The sequence below is a fragment of the Carettochelys insculpta genome, chromosome 11, assembly GCF_033958435.1.
Source record: "Carettochelys insculpta isolate YL-2023 chromosome 11, ASM3395843v1, whole genome shotgun sequence".
Classification (NCBI taxonomy): domain Eukaryota; kingdom Metazoa; phylum Chordata; order Testudines; family Carettochelyidae; genus Carettochelys; species Carettochelys insculpta.
Genome location: NC_134147.1, coordinates 48,495,766 through 48,510,532, shown reverse-complemented (window position 1 = coordinate 48,510,532; position 14,767 = coordinate 48,495,766). Strand labels below are relative to the sequence as shown.

General features: G+C 48.2%; 1 protein-coding gene across 3 annotated transcripts in view; it reads right to left on the bottom strand.

The window, feature by feature from the left end:
* Window positions 1-14,767, bottom strand: part of FAM107A (family with sequence similarity 107 member A) — a 59,863-nt gene that overhangs the window by 27,134 nt on the left and 17,962 nt on the right. The window contains exons 2-4 of one of the 3 annotated variants that reach the window (XR_012647000.1): window positions 11,330-11,504; window positions 6,031-6,187; window positions 2,721-5,414 (exon numbers count right to left, since the gene is read on the bottom strand). Coding sequence is in view for 2 of the 3 variants with exons in the window: in XM_075005646.1 (XP_074861747.1) it covers window positions 5,307-5,414; window positions 6,031-6,187; window positions 11,330-11,504 (440 nt within the window). In the remaining variant the exon portion in view is untranslated. Of the gene's footprint in view, window positions 1-1,207; window positions 5,415-6,030; window positions 6,188-11,329; window positions 11,505-14,767 lie in introns of those variants that run through there. The other 2 variants (XM_075005646.1, XM_075005647.1) reach the window with 2 other exon arrangements.

Sequence of the window (14,767 nt, the reverse complement as noted above, 5' to 3'; positions counted from 1 at the left end):
CAAGAGACTTGGTTCTATAGTGAATGGGGACGGGATCTTGTTAAAGGGGTTTGTCTCTCCTTTGCTTAGATACACTGCATCTGTCACTGTAACCTTGGGGTAGGTTATGGTCATTAAATAAACTGTTTCTATCTTAGACTCTGTGCTTGCGAGGGGTGGGGAGAACTGCCTTACAGGCACCCAGCAAGTGGGGTCGGATTGTCCCAGGCCACTGGGTGGGGGCTCAAGCCAGTTGGTTGTATCCTTGACAAGGAACCTGCTGGGAGCTGAACCTGGCCCTTCTGGCAGGCACCTGGCATTAATAGAAGGGTTACATAAGGAAATAGGAAGGAAGATCAGTGTAGATGGGATCGAACTAGAGAACATACAGAAGTTCACATATCTGGGGAGCAACATAATGTATGATCTAGACTGTAAGAAGGAAATAGCAACTAGAATAGTGAAAGCAAGAGTGAGTTTAAAGGTGATGGATAAGATTTGGAAAAGCAAAGCAATTAGCTTAGGAATGAAGCTGAGCATCTTGAAAATGTGTAATAAGCAGCATGTTGTATGGATGTGAGACATGAGTGCTAATGAAAGATTCGAAGAGAAGGATATTGGCATTCGAGAGGAGTTGTTATAGAAAGATCCTGAGGATAGGATGGATGCAGAAGGTCACCAATGAAGAATTATATAGGAAGTTACAGACAAAACAAAACCTTCTGCAGAGGGTTATCCAATGGAAGTTACAGATATTTGGGTACGTCTGCAGAATGAACGACAAATGAAAAATGAAGACCCTGGTATTCGGCATAATGGATGGTTTGATTAGGAGAGCCAGACCCCACAGAGAATGAGTAGATGATATAGTAGATTGGCAATAGTCTACAGAAACTAAGCCACTCCACACTGGACAGGGAAGGAATGAAGGAAATAGTAAGGGAGGCATCGGACACCAAGAGGTGCTGAGCCCATGGTTGTTGTTGTTGATGATGATGATGACCTAGACTTTGCAGGTTGGAAATTTAAAAAATAAAGGTTTCCGTTTTTGGGTTTGGGGTAGGGGAGGTGGTACAGATACAGAGCCGGCTCTTTAATGTTACATTCAGGAAATTTAGTGGGAGTTTTGGGTGAGCAAGGAATGCAAGTTTGGGCCCCTGGAGAGGAAAATATTTTCTTGCTGAGCCTACTATTGTAGCACTAATGGACTGTCAGACATCAGTGATTGAATCTGAAATCATTTTATTTGGCTATTGTCTGCCTTCATCCATGAAGCTTTTTCAGTTCCTCATGGAAAAGTGCCAAATATACAATCACCACTTGATTTATTTGCTGAGCATCTTTCTTCAGATAGGTGTGCGTTAAATAATGTGAGCAAAGACTATTAATTGGAATGGAATTGCCTAATATCTGTGCATAAACATACACACATACAGTATGGATACTATGTAGAGGATTATATAGCATAATCAGTGCAAAGGATTGTCTTTTCAGGACTATTGGGAATGAGTGTCACTTGGGTAAATCACATTCATTGATGGACACCTTTGAAAGGGGTGCTAATGGACAGGTTGGTCCACCAGTTAGGGCTTTATTTAAAAGAAGGTTTAAAAAAAGGTTTTACAAAACCTAGTAATGTAACAATGATCGAAATGTTGTCACTGATCAGGTTGTTTTTTTCTTTTTTCCATTCAGTGACAATTGGTTTTATTTTCTTTGGATTTAAACTTTCATCACACCGTTTACAAGTACAACCCAATCTTTGCAGCCAGACTTCAGAATTGACTAGAAACTCGATTCCCACATTTTTCTAGGCTGAGCAGAGTAGCAGGTGAAATACAAAGGGTATCTTCAATGAAAGGGCTTTTCAAATTCATTCAGCTGTACCCCTTAACTAGTTGCCACGTAACACATGCAAGCATATTTGTGTTGGAAAATGATGCAACTTTAAACCTGCTAGTAAAGCTTTAAATGCTCACAGCCTCACTTCAAACATGCAGCCTCTTACAGCCAGAGACTGCTGTCCTTACCCTGGTGACTGTCTTCCTCACCCCACCTTGTGTCAGGGGACAAACGCAGGGACTGCCGAGGAGGGAACACTTTTCTGTGGTATGGGACAGAGCAGGGAACCAGGCGCCTGATCTGTTGGGCTGTCCAGGATTATGGTGCCATTGGCGGCTCTGGACAGTGCGTGGACCTGCTGGCCACGCGTCTTCATGGCTCAGTCTCCACCGTGGAGCACACTGGTGGGGAGCCGGGCAGAACAGCGCACAGGGCACACAGAGTTCCTTTGTGCGGCTGTGCCCGCTGTGCTGTTTAGTTCGGCTGTAGTTTGGGCCTTATCTCTACGCAGGCAGGCAGAGTTCTCCTGGCCCTGCTGGGAGCTTACCCTGAGTCACAACTGCATGAGATGGCCCCTCCTCAAGGCCCAGTACAAATTCGTAACATGGACCCTCTCCCACACACATACCACAATTTTCAGCCTGGATTGAGCACCCCCAGGGCCTCTGGGCCCCAATAAACTGTACTCTATCCCCTCCCCTACCTATATGGGCACCCAGTCCCCACCTTTCCTTTGAACACAACTAACTTTTTCCTCCCACGCAGCCTCAGTGAATGCCAGGCTGTCACTTTTTTAACATCACCCATAGCTAGGCACTGGGGCAAAATATAGCACACAGCACTTTTCATCCAACACAACCAACCCTACTCAGTCATCCCACCGACAGGCATTTACATACATGTCTGTGTTGATTGTGGCCCTCAGCTAAGCCAGGCCTTGCTGGCTGGTTCTCATGCCAGGGATTTAAAGGACACTGTGGCCAGCAGTACTTCTGGTTTCTTTTGTGCATTCACTCAGCTCTTCTTGGTGCAATTCACTGCAGTGAAGGGAGCTGACCTGCAGTAGTTAGCTGGGAGCTGTACTGGTGCAGGCTGTCTGAACAGAGGGGTGGAATTCCAGCCTAAAAGAAGTGAAGTTTGTTTAATTTGTTGGCCGTGTTTAACAGAGACACTCTAACCAGTGCTGTAACCCCTGGGAGGGAAGCGGTGTGACTGTCAGAGAGCGGGCTCAGTTAGGTTTGGCTAATAACAGTGTTATTTAAATTTAGGCTACTTAGCAGATGTAACATGGTGTTTTTGTAACCGCCGACAGGTGGCCTCACATCTGGGACCTCTGGAGCTTAGCGCAGGAGCCTCTACAGTCGGAGCTCAAAGCCAGCTGCCTCTCAGCTAGCGGTGTAGAGGTGACTCAGTTTTTTCTCTCTGTGAGTGGTCTAAGTGCCACTACGCAGGACAGTGAATCACCCCAGTAGGTGTGTGGGTTACATTTTCTGCACAGCCATGTGTAACATGTTCCCAACAGCTTTTCTCTCCTGTGCTGTGAGAAATTTCTCCTTAAAAAAAAAATCTATATTGAATTCTCTACATTTCTTTCCCAACCAGCTGACGGAAAAGCTGCATTCAGCAGAAAGGGCAGAGTGAGTATCTGCTTTAATTGGCTCTATGCTGACCAAAAGTGAAAGACTTTGGAAGCCAACACTTGTTTAGAATAAGCACCCCAAGCATGATGGTGCTGTGAGCCAGAGCTCTCGTTACCCAGATTCAGCTAAGAGTTTGGTAACACAGTCACAGTACCCTGCCATACACTGAGCACAACTCACAGCTGGGGTTCAGTTGTTTCCTCAGCCTGCCAGACTAAGTGACAGTCTCTTGAAAGAACAGCCTTTGGGGGAGACCAGAAACTGTGTTGGGCGGGGGGCGGGGGGGGCGGTTGCTTTAACTTTGTAAGATGCGATGTATCCTCAGTGCTCGTTGACACTGCATGCTCTGGTAGTGGGTATTGTTTAATTGCTGTGGGCCCCCACCACTAGCTGCTGTGATCAGACACTTGGTGTCTGGAGGCAGCCAACAGGTTATTTTGCTCTCATGTTATATCGGAGACACAGCAAGTGATACAAAGGCAAGATAAGCTTGAGGCAGAGAATTTTGTGCGGGTCTCAACTTCCCCCACTTAAGGCCTGGGGGAAACTGGTGCTTGGGAGTGTGGGAGTTCTGTTTTTTCCAGGGCAACAAATGCTTGGGCTTGCCCATCACGAACACTAGAAAAGACTCTGCATTTGTGGCAACTGGCCATTCCCCTTCAACAGGCCTCCAGGGGAGCCAGGTAATAGTGGAGCTTGACCAAGTATTCTGCAGTGATCCACATCTGCTCCTCAGTCATCAAAACTGGTGCAGATTCTAATTATGCTGTAGTCCCAATTGAATGGCTGATTGGTTTGAGGGGCTTTACACTAACTGCACCCCTTCCCTGCTTCAGACTACACCAGCTCTTGAGCAATGCAGAACGAACAGGCTTTTCAGAGCTGCTAAAGTAACAGGTGTCTAGTTGGTGAGAGAGGACTCCAAACCCAGCAATCTGGAGAGAAGAGAATCACCCATGCTGACTTCTCTCTCTGTGAGCGTCTCTGGCTCAAGGGGACCAGCTGTCTGCTCAGGGTGCACACTGGTTAACATTGGTGCTCAGAACTCACAGTCTTTGCTTTAAGTGTCTAACAGTTGCCTTACATGGGGGTTGCCTCTGTGGTCCATCCCAATGTGCTACCAGCTATGTAGCTACCTCCTAGCTTGCTAAGAGATTTTCAGGGTAACTCAGGGCTAATCCCAAGACAGTGCTCTGCCATCCTGCTGGCAAGGCTGATTTGTAGTAACATGCAGAGACCGGATTTGAGTTTCTCACAGTGGCTGAACGGGGGAATGCTGTGGGGACTAGGCTTCTCTAAATCATTCAAAACACCATCCCATATCTGTCGCAACTGGCCTTTGCGCGTCTCTACACCCAGTCCCAGCAATACACAGGATCATTCAGGGATGTTTCCAGGAAGCCCTCCCAAGCTACAGTTGCTGTCCCATAGGTTTCAACAGCAGCAGTCACACAGTCTGAGATTATACCTCCAGGATGATTACTTAGGAGGGGCTCCCAAACCTACTGAAGAGCCCTCACTCCACACAGACCTCTGTCTTGAGCATATGCTAGACCTCAAGGGGTTAACAGAGTGTTAATAGGGATGGATGTTAGCATGGACCACAACATCCTCTGCCTCCACACCGTCTGACATGAGTACTTCTACTAGTAAATACTGCACCTTTACCATTTAAATACCCTGTGCTGGCCAGGAAAGCCCTTTTATGCGTTTCTACTGGAGCAAGCATTAGTAACAAGAAGTCGCCCCAAGGACATGGCTGTAAATGTCCCCCACATACAGAGATGTCAGAGTACAGGTATTAGTGCCAGTTTGACATGAGCCTCCATTTCATTTTGGCATCAGCTACACTACTTTCTCCTCTCCAGCTAGCGTTGATGTTCTTCTCAAGTTCTCTTTTACTTTAATAAATTCTGGTGCATGGTCTTCATGCTTCTCTCGTTCTCTCTCCAACTAGATTAAAGAACAGTGACTGTTATTTGTGGGTTAGAGAAAACAAGTGCAATGCATTCACTACGTTTATAGGCATGAGATTAGGGCATGCACTTGGGATGTGAAAAGCAAGGATTAGAACCTAGGTCCACATGGCCTATGGAACCACCCAACCCCAGACTACTAGCTATTCAGAGGTCAGTCTCTCTCTCTTTCTTGCTCGCTTGCTCTCTCTCTCTCTCTCTCTCTCACTCTCTCTCCCGTCCCCTCCTGGGTTTGACCAGAAATTCCACCATGGACCCAAGAAACCTTCCCAGCAAAAGTTTTGCCCCAAGCCAGTGCTTTCCCAGGCAAGATTTTTGTTTTGACCAATTGGCATTTTCATTTATGTCAACAATTTCTGAGCAACTCTCCCATAGAGAAATGCAGCTGGTTTCCAGAAGGCATTTTGAGGGAGGCTGCCCACTGCAGGCAGAATGCCCTGGAGTGCCACCCTTCAGCCTGCCTCCTTCCCCAGCACTACCTAGCTCTCTGGGTAGGAATGAGGCCATGACTATTTTAAGCACTGTCCGGCTTTCCACCCCATGCATGGGCCATTTACAATCACAGTGAGAGTGATTTAAAATTCAGTTCCTACCTGATCCAGCCTCTGCTGTCTCTTCAGGAGCTCCTGTTCAAATGGAGACTGCAGTTTCTTTGCCTCTTCTTCTTCCCTTTTCTGCCTGAGCAGCTGATTTCGCCGCCGATGTTCAAGCACTCTCTGGAGCTCTGGCTTGCTCTCCACGCCCAACCCCCTGTGGACAGAACACAGAGTACCTCTGAGGTGGAGACCTTCCTACTGCCAGCTCAGCATCTTTGGGCAGCCAGCCTGCTGCTTCAGAGGGCTGGGACCTAGCCGTCACATCCAAATAGGAACTTGAAGGGCCTGAGCCAAAGCTCACCGAAGTCAACGGAGCGACTCCCTACGGCTTCAGTGGGCTTTGGCAGAGGCTCTAAACCACCCATCCTCACCCTGCTAAGTCACGGTGCAAGGCCTGGTGCCGAAACTACAACAAATGAAACGGAAACGCACTTATTTCTGCGGGGTGAGGCTTTTTTACTCCCTCCGCCGACGCAAAGCCAAAGCACCAGCTAAATAACAGACTGCAGACTGCACTTTAACTGTAGGCTGATGAAGTTTATTGGCTGGGAAAAGGTAGCGATTAGCATATGCCATTCATGCATTAGTGGAGCATGTGTAACGTGCAGCTGTGCTTACTGGCGTGCCGGGCGTGCTGGGAAACAATGTGTTTACAGTGAGTGGCTGGGCATCAGGGCCATTGAGAGCTAACCAGACTGGGTGCCCCCCGTCCATTGCCCCATCAGGTTCTGTGAATTGGGGCAGTCTGGAGCGGCCTTTTCTATTCATGTCTATTTAGCGGATTCTGTGAAAGGCTCATGTGTATGTTTGAGGGGCGGTTTAAGTGCCTGAGTTTCTTTTCTGCCAGCAGAGAGAGGGAGTGATAACAATTAGCCCTGCCATTTACCTCATCAGCTGTGGTTCCCTAACTGTTTGGCCCACGGCCTGTCCCATTCAACTCAAACATTTCCACAGCCCACCAGCAAACCACCCATGATGACAAAATGCATTCACCTCTCTCCCAATACCTTAAATACTAAATTATTCATGTTAGGCTACTGAAGTATAAAAACATAAGTGGGGTGCAGAGCTGGAGAGCCAGGGCAGATTCCCCACTGTGTGCAGGGGGTGGGGGGGAGTCCCAAGCCCACGGCCCATCTGCAAGGAGGTTGTGGTCCACTAGTGGTCAGTGGACAACACTTTGAGAACCACGGCCCGAAAGCTCAAGCAGTTATCTCCTCGCTGCTAGATGCTATTCCACTGGCTTTGTGACTCTGCTGGTTTCAGAGCTGGAGCTGAGTGACACTCCAGCCTGGCACAGGGAGTTTGGGCCTTCTGGACAAATTAAAAGCCCTTTCTCCTGCAAACAGACATATCTGTCAATAACGGAGGCAGTTTCTCCCTGGAGCGTGTACTATTCTGAGCTGCCTAGAGCAAGGTTCACTGGAAATGAGACATGCCTGGAGCTTTCTCTTGCATGTTAGCAAATTGTGAGAACACACGAGATAGTCTTGAAGCAAATTCCTAGATGCAAACACCTTCCAACCTGGGGATGTTCCAGATCCAAACATTGCTACAGTCAGATTTTGCAAACTCCTCCAACCTTCATAAGGGGCCACATGAATCCCTGAGACACCAGGTCACAAGGACTTATTCTTGGTTGATTACGTGTGAACCAAAGCCCATTGCAGTAACAGTAAGGTCATAAAGTCAAGCAGTCAGAAATCAGGAAATGCCAAAATTAAAGCTGCGTATGTGGAATGAAACACTTGTTAATTACATGGTCACACACTGTTGTTTCATCAGGACCACTGCCTCACTCAGTGCACAGGGAGGATAATGAGGAAACAGTCTTAATTCTGGCATTGCCTAACTCATGAGGGCTTATCTGTGAAACTTTAGTGTTCTTTTAACAGCATTTTGTGTGTGTAATTTCCTAGGTTTTTAGAAAAGCAAACTCAGAAGAGATGCCATCATTCATGCAGCGTACTGACACTCACATGGGTCTTTGGCAGGATTAGGACCTTTAGATTCACCAAACACACATACGTCTGCCATTGAGCAGCAACTACTACTACTACTGCTATTAAGTTCTCTGGCTCACTCGCTGTCGTGCATAGAGACAGATACACGTATTTACCAGTACAAAAAAGCAGTCACGTAGCACTTTAAAGACTAACAAAATAATTTATTAGGTGATGAGCTTTCATGGGACAGACCCACTTCTTCAGATCTGTAGCCTTACCAGAACAGACTCAATACATAAAGCACAGTGGTCCAAAAATTGTTATCAAGGTTGGCAAATCAGATAGAGGAGCAGAAAGAGCAGGGTGAGAAGTGGTGGAAATAAAGTATTTGGTCAAACATCAAAGTATGTGACAGAATGGCCCACTCCAGTAAAGTGCTGGCTGACAGGTTGATGTGTTTGGATATTTGTGATGTCTGTTCTGTGTGCATTCATTCATTTTGTTAGTCTTTGAAGTACTACACGACTGCTTTTTGTTTTGATAGAATACACACATGGCTACCTCTCTGTAACTTCACCAGTGGGTTTCACTTCTGCCTGTTCTCCCACATGCTTGACCCTCCTGTCCCATCCCCTCCAGGCTGTCCCAGACCCCGTCCAGTCTCTTCCCACCCCGCACTCTTCATTGCAGTCCCTGGGCAGTTCAGTCTGCACTCTGCAGGCCTCTTATCCCAGCCTCAGTCTGATTGCTGCCTAGCCTGTCCCAGTTCCTCCCTCCTGGCCCCTCAGCTAATCTCCTTTGCTCTCCTCCCCAACTTCCCAGTCCCAGGGTCCCTCCCTCATCCCCTTCCCTGTCTTAGTCTCCCTTCACCCTGCCACCAGCTTCTTGTCCTGGTTTCTTTGCCCAGCCAGCTCCAAGTTGTGTAAACTGACCCACTTACAGGGCCATATCTATGATTACTGAGCGTGAGAAGCAGAGACTTTATTTAACTTTCTTGTGACTGTGACAAAGGATAAGACACTAACAGGTGAGCTGATTGAGAAGCTGCCTCAGTCATATTGACACACGGTGGCCTCTGCCAAGCCCCCTTGTCCATGGCAATTGGAAAGTCAGTGGCTTTAGAGGACAATTTGGACAGCTGTCCTCTGTGGAGAAAGACTGATCATGTTGTGGCCTGTACCACATTTCTGTAGCCTTGAGCCAAAGTCCATTACAATCAATGCATACCCCTTTAAAGCTGGAGGAAATATTTTGAACACAGCCATAGTAAACTGCAGGTGTGAGGCAGGTTTTGTAAGATACAGGGCGTTGTGCATTCCTCTGGAGCAAGGATTTTCTTGGCTACTTTTCAGCTCTTAGACTCCCGGAGGTGGGATGGTGGGGGAAGGTGATGTGGAGACGCACAGCTGAAATGTTAGGAAACAAATGGAATTTAAAGAAAGGACGGCCCAGGCTCTCAGAGAGCAAGCTTGTAATAGTACAGGGTATGCTGCATTATGATGACATCTAGTGGGCTCGGGGGAAGTAACGTAAGGGAACATCCACTGTCTTCCAATATCAAATTTCAACTCTCTTGTGTGTTGCTCACGGCAAAGTTCAGCTGCACAAAATGCATTCTTTGCTCGGCTCCAGGCCTGGTTTGTGCAGGTGACCCATTTGCAGGATCAAGATCAAGGCCAGGATGTGTCAATATCAGTGACCCTCAATTTGTTTTCAGAGGGCTTGATTGTTAGCTAATTAAATAACCTGATTTGTTGCCTGTGGTTACTGAAACAGAACAAAACAGCAGAAATGGAGCACTTTAAAGACTAACAAAATGATTTATTTGGTGATGAGCTTTCATGGGACAGTCCCACTTCATCAGATCAATCTCATTTCCAATACCGACTGACATCTATAAGTACAGAGGACAAAAAAATTGCAATAAAACCTGACGAATCAAATCAAACTGAAGGAGGGGGATAAGGGAAGCACGGATGTTAAGTGTCCTGCCTAAGAGAATTACGAGTATCAAACGAAGGGAAGCAGTCCTTGTAATGCGGGAGGTAACTGATGCCTCTGTTCAGAGCACATGTAAATGTCTGCTCTGTGTCCATTTATTCTTTGGCAAAGGTTTTGCCCAGTCTGTCCAATGTACATCAAGAAACTCAATACACATAGGCTGGTCAGTGAACACTTAGTGGAATGGGCCATTCTGTTAAAGACCTGAGAATTTGTGTCCGAGAGCAGAGAGAATTTAAAAGTAGATTACAGCAATAAAGCTGTGAATTGGACAGGCAGGACACTTACCATCCCTCCTCCCCTTATCCCCCTCTTTAGTCCTATTTGATTTGTCAGTTTTTATTGCAATTTTTTAGGTCCTTTGTACTTATGAATGTCAGTCTGTATTGGAAATGAGATAGATCTGATGAAGTGGGTCTGTCCCACAAAAGCTCATCACCAAAGATATCATTGTTAGTCTTTAAAGTACTACACTTCTGCTGCTTTGTTTTGTTGGAGTGCAGACTAACACGGATGCCTCTCTGTTACCATGGTTACTAAAGTTACTCTGGACTGTTCTCACTGTTGTTCCAAATTAGCCGAGCAAATGGATATGAAAGAGTTAAGAAATGTCCCACTGACATTCAGTAGAATTAGCTCTTGGTGCAAAGGGCTCTGTCCCACATGTGCTTTTACCTGTTTGCTTTTGAAATTGTCACTTTCCATGAACCTGCTGCCTGAGTCTCTATTGCCATGTTCCCACTTTCCTCTGATGTAACGCCAAGGTTTTCCCAGAATGCAGGAGCCTGCACTGATACCATCTGCTCTGCCAGTAAACAGAAGAGTCCACCTTCCAGGGCTCTTGAGGCAGCACCTTTCCCAGCACAGAACTCACACCAAACATGCCAAGAGACACCGCCGGGCTGTAAACCAGGGCATGGCTGGGTGGGCAGGAGGAGTGGGACAGGAGGGAGGGGTGTTTGTGGGACACAGGACAAGACTCAAAGGGCTCAGCTGGCTGAGGAATCTGATTCTTGGAGGTGCTTAGCACCTGCTGCTTCCACAGCCTTCCATTAGCTCCGAAGGGGAGTCCTGGCATTCAGGAACTGCCTAACATTTCCGAATGACAGAGTGATTCTTCTGCAGCCTGGCTCACAGCTCAGCAGAGAGGAGTCACCTCCTGCTGCCGTCTGTTTCCCACCTTTTGCAGTTTGGCCGAAAAAGAAAAGAGGTTTACCATAATCCTCAAAACCCAAGTCTGCGGCTTTCTGAAGAGTCAGTCCTGAGCGGAGGTGACACCAGAAACCGCAGTCTCTCTCGCCCAGCCCACTGCAGAGGCAGCTGTAGCAGGGTGTGAGTCTTTGTCTCACCTTTTGTGGTTCATCAGCAGCTCTCTGTGGAGCTCTTGGTGGCTTTTCGAGGCTTTTACAGGATTTAGGAGCTTCTTAGGTTTGATGAGATCCGGGTTTCCATCTATGTAGTCCGGGTGAGACATAAAACTCCTAACCTCAGGCCGCTCCTTCTGGATTTCTGAATACATAGATGCTGGAAGAGAAAAGAGGCCTCTGCATGAGAAGGCTCATGACAAGGACAAAGTGAATTTGAGGTTAAAATCCAACAGTTACACTTTCCTTTCATCTTCCCCTGCCATCAGTCTGCTCATGTGTATATGTGCTTTAAAATGCTTACTTGATGTATGATGCAAGAGGTGAGGCCTGCCCCTGGAGGAGGGCAAAGGAGGCAATTGCCCCAGTGCCTGGCTTTTGAAAGGGGCCTGGCGCTCTGGCTGCGGCAGTGGCCAGAACTCTGGGCCCTTTTGACGTGCCGGCAGGGCTGCTTTGCACGGTGTGAGGTGGTGGGCTGCACTGCTGACTGCTGTAGGCCCCGCCCCCTCTGCCCTCAGCCCCGCCTCTTCTAGGGTGTGGAGCGGGCTCCCCTCCCGGCTTGCCCCAGGGCCCGAGGTGGCTGTTGGCCCCCCTGCATGAGATAGCCCCAGTGAAGGTCCAGGACACTGGGTACTGTGCAAACACAACGACAAGGGGGTCCCATCCACAAAGAGCGTGCACTCTACGTCTAGGGGTGCGCGCTGGCAAGTCTGCGTGGGTGTGTGTGCATGTATGCACCCATGAGAAAACCCTCGCTGTTTGAAACGATTGTGTGAGTCTTGCACAAGTGAATTAGATCAGTTGTTAAACAGTACCAGCCCCTCGGGTCACTGGCGTCAACATTTAATGACAACGATGGAGTAACACAAGATGCCCCACTGTAACCTTTGTGGGAATTAAATAGGTCATAATACAACAAAAGAGACACTGGCCCAGGTGCATCCGAGGGTGCAGCTGCTTTGCACCTTAGCGCTACTGCATTCAGGTCCGAACATGCCCAGCTCCAAGTGAACCCCTGGCGACAAGCTGTGAGGTGACTCCATAAACTGTCTGAAGAAATGGTCACAAAGTATATTAGGTGTGAAATTTTCAGCTTTTGAGCGTCAATATTACAGTTCACACACGAAATACTTCTGCATGTGCGCTCGCGATATTGTAATTGACAATAGTTTGGATGTCAAACAAGCCTGCGGCTGTTGCTGATCGCTAGGAAGCAAATTTAAAGTGTCTTTAAGTAAAATGCCCCGCCAGGCTGCCGAAGCCTAGGCCAGGATGCATGCAGGAATTACAGTATCCTGCAAGGAGGAGTTAATTCTTAATCACTCACTTGCACACACATGCTTGTGCAGTTTGGAAGTTCACAAATTGGCGCAGCCCAACATCAGGAAGTGGGTGCATGGCATGAGCAGCAGGCCAGGAGATGGCTCCCTTTTACACAGGTTTGGAGAGCGTGCGGTGAAGGCATTCATGCCCATGGAGCAGCAGGACAAATTGTTGATTTGCAACCCCCTTCTCTGAAACTGCTTGCTTTCTTAGCTATAAACGTCATTGGAAGGAAGAATCAGGAGGCCCCAGGCCAGGTAGGATGGGTCCTCCACAGTCTGCAAGTGTTCACCAAACTTAAGTGGGTTGCTAGCAAATAAAACAGTATAAGAATTAATACAGCTGAGGAAGATGACTCAGTTCTGACCAGCTTCCCATTGCATGCTAATGGAGCTAGAGCCCAGCTCTGGGAATGAAGAAAAACAAATCACAACCCATTACGTCACCATAATTGGGGTGAAAAGTTCAGTACACGTTGAAAGGCTGCTGGATCCTGAGCCTGTGATTCCTTATACCAAATTATTTTCCATTCGCATCAGATATTGCTATTGGCAGACATGAAAGATGGCTGGTGCAGCCAATTAGTGACAGATGCCCGGCTGATTCATATACTTCTAAGGTCAGATCCTCAGCTGGTGAAACTCAGAAGAACCACACTGGCTTCAATGGAGCGCACTAAGTCACGGCAGTGGATGGGGGAGAGGATGTCAGGGTTGGGTTTAATTTTTTTATGTTTTCCCTTTTCCAGAGGCGAAAAGGGGCAGGATGAGGACGTTAAGGGAGGAAGATACCCAAAGCCCAAGGGCAGGCCTGCCAACGGGGTGGGGAGAAAGGGGGCAGTTGTCCTGTGCCCTGCCCTTTCAAGGGGACCTCTGGAGCTGCTACTTCAGCACCAGTGATGGCCAGAGCTCCGGGTCCTTTTGAAGCATGAGTAGCGCCGCTCCACGCAATGGTGAAGGGCCCAGTGCCACGGCCCTGGTGACGCTAAGGGTGACTGCCCTTGGTCCCACCTCTTCTGCCCATGGCCCAGCCCCTTCTGGGGATGCGGAGCCAGGCCCCTCTCTCACTTTGCCCCAGGGCCTGTGGTGGCTGTCGGCCCGGCTGCTCAAAGGTTGTTGGGTTTTATTTGAATCAACTTGAAATGGAATTTTCATCCCAGACTGCAACAAAATGTTTTGTTCCATTTAATCCAAACCTGAAATGTTTGAAGAAAAATTTTGGGGAAAAAACCCACCTTTGTTTATTTCTGGCAAAGTTTAGCGTGGAACCTACCCGTGAGCAACCAGCCCTACTGCGGCACAGGCCCTTAATGTTGCTGTGAATGACATTTCAAATCTCAGAGCTGTACATCTGGGGTCAGAGTCTTCCAAGTAAAATCAGGCTCCTGAATTCACATTTAGGCACTTGAATATGTGGCTTGAGTTTCAGAAGTGCTGAGCCCCACCCATGAGGGCGAGAACTGGGACTGCAGGTGCACCCCCTGGCTTGGAGCAGTTTCCAGTGTTTGCAGTTTGGTTCAATGGCTCTCAATGGCACCCCCACGATAGAAACTGTTCTACCCCCACCTTCCCACCGCCCCCAGACAGCTTTCACTGAGGGCAAGCTCAGCCTCCGGAGCACTGCACTTTTGAAAGCAAGGCCATTAGTGGCCCAAAGAGAGTGATGGAGCCCAGATGGGGCAGGACTCATTCTGTTTGCTCACTGTCTGCGCACTGTGCTCTAGCCACGAGTGTCCAGGACAGCCAGTGGGCACTTAGCCATAGGCAAGGAGTGAGTTCCACCAGCAAGCATGCAAAAGACCAGATCCCCAGTTGCGTTCATCCCAGCAGCTCCAGGGGCTCCAGTGAAGTAATTCCAATTTACACCAGTTAGGAATCTGGCCCTACTGACTTCAGTTAAGGTGCCACACTGCCCCTGGTGTAAGCCAGTGGCTAAGTGCTACCACCTGGCCCTTCAGTTCTCAACTTTGGGGCCTTCTTCAACAGTCAAGCCCGAGGCCAGGCTGGGTGAGCCACGGCCCACAACTTAGTAGCCAGGCCCACCCAAATCTGAGCAGGGACATAGTGCGTCACAGTGCTGGAGCATCGCTTGGCACCTGAA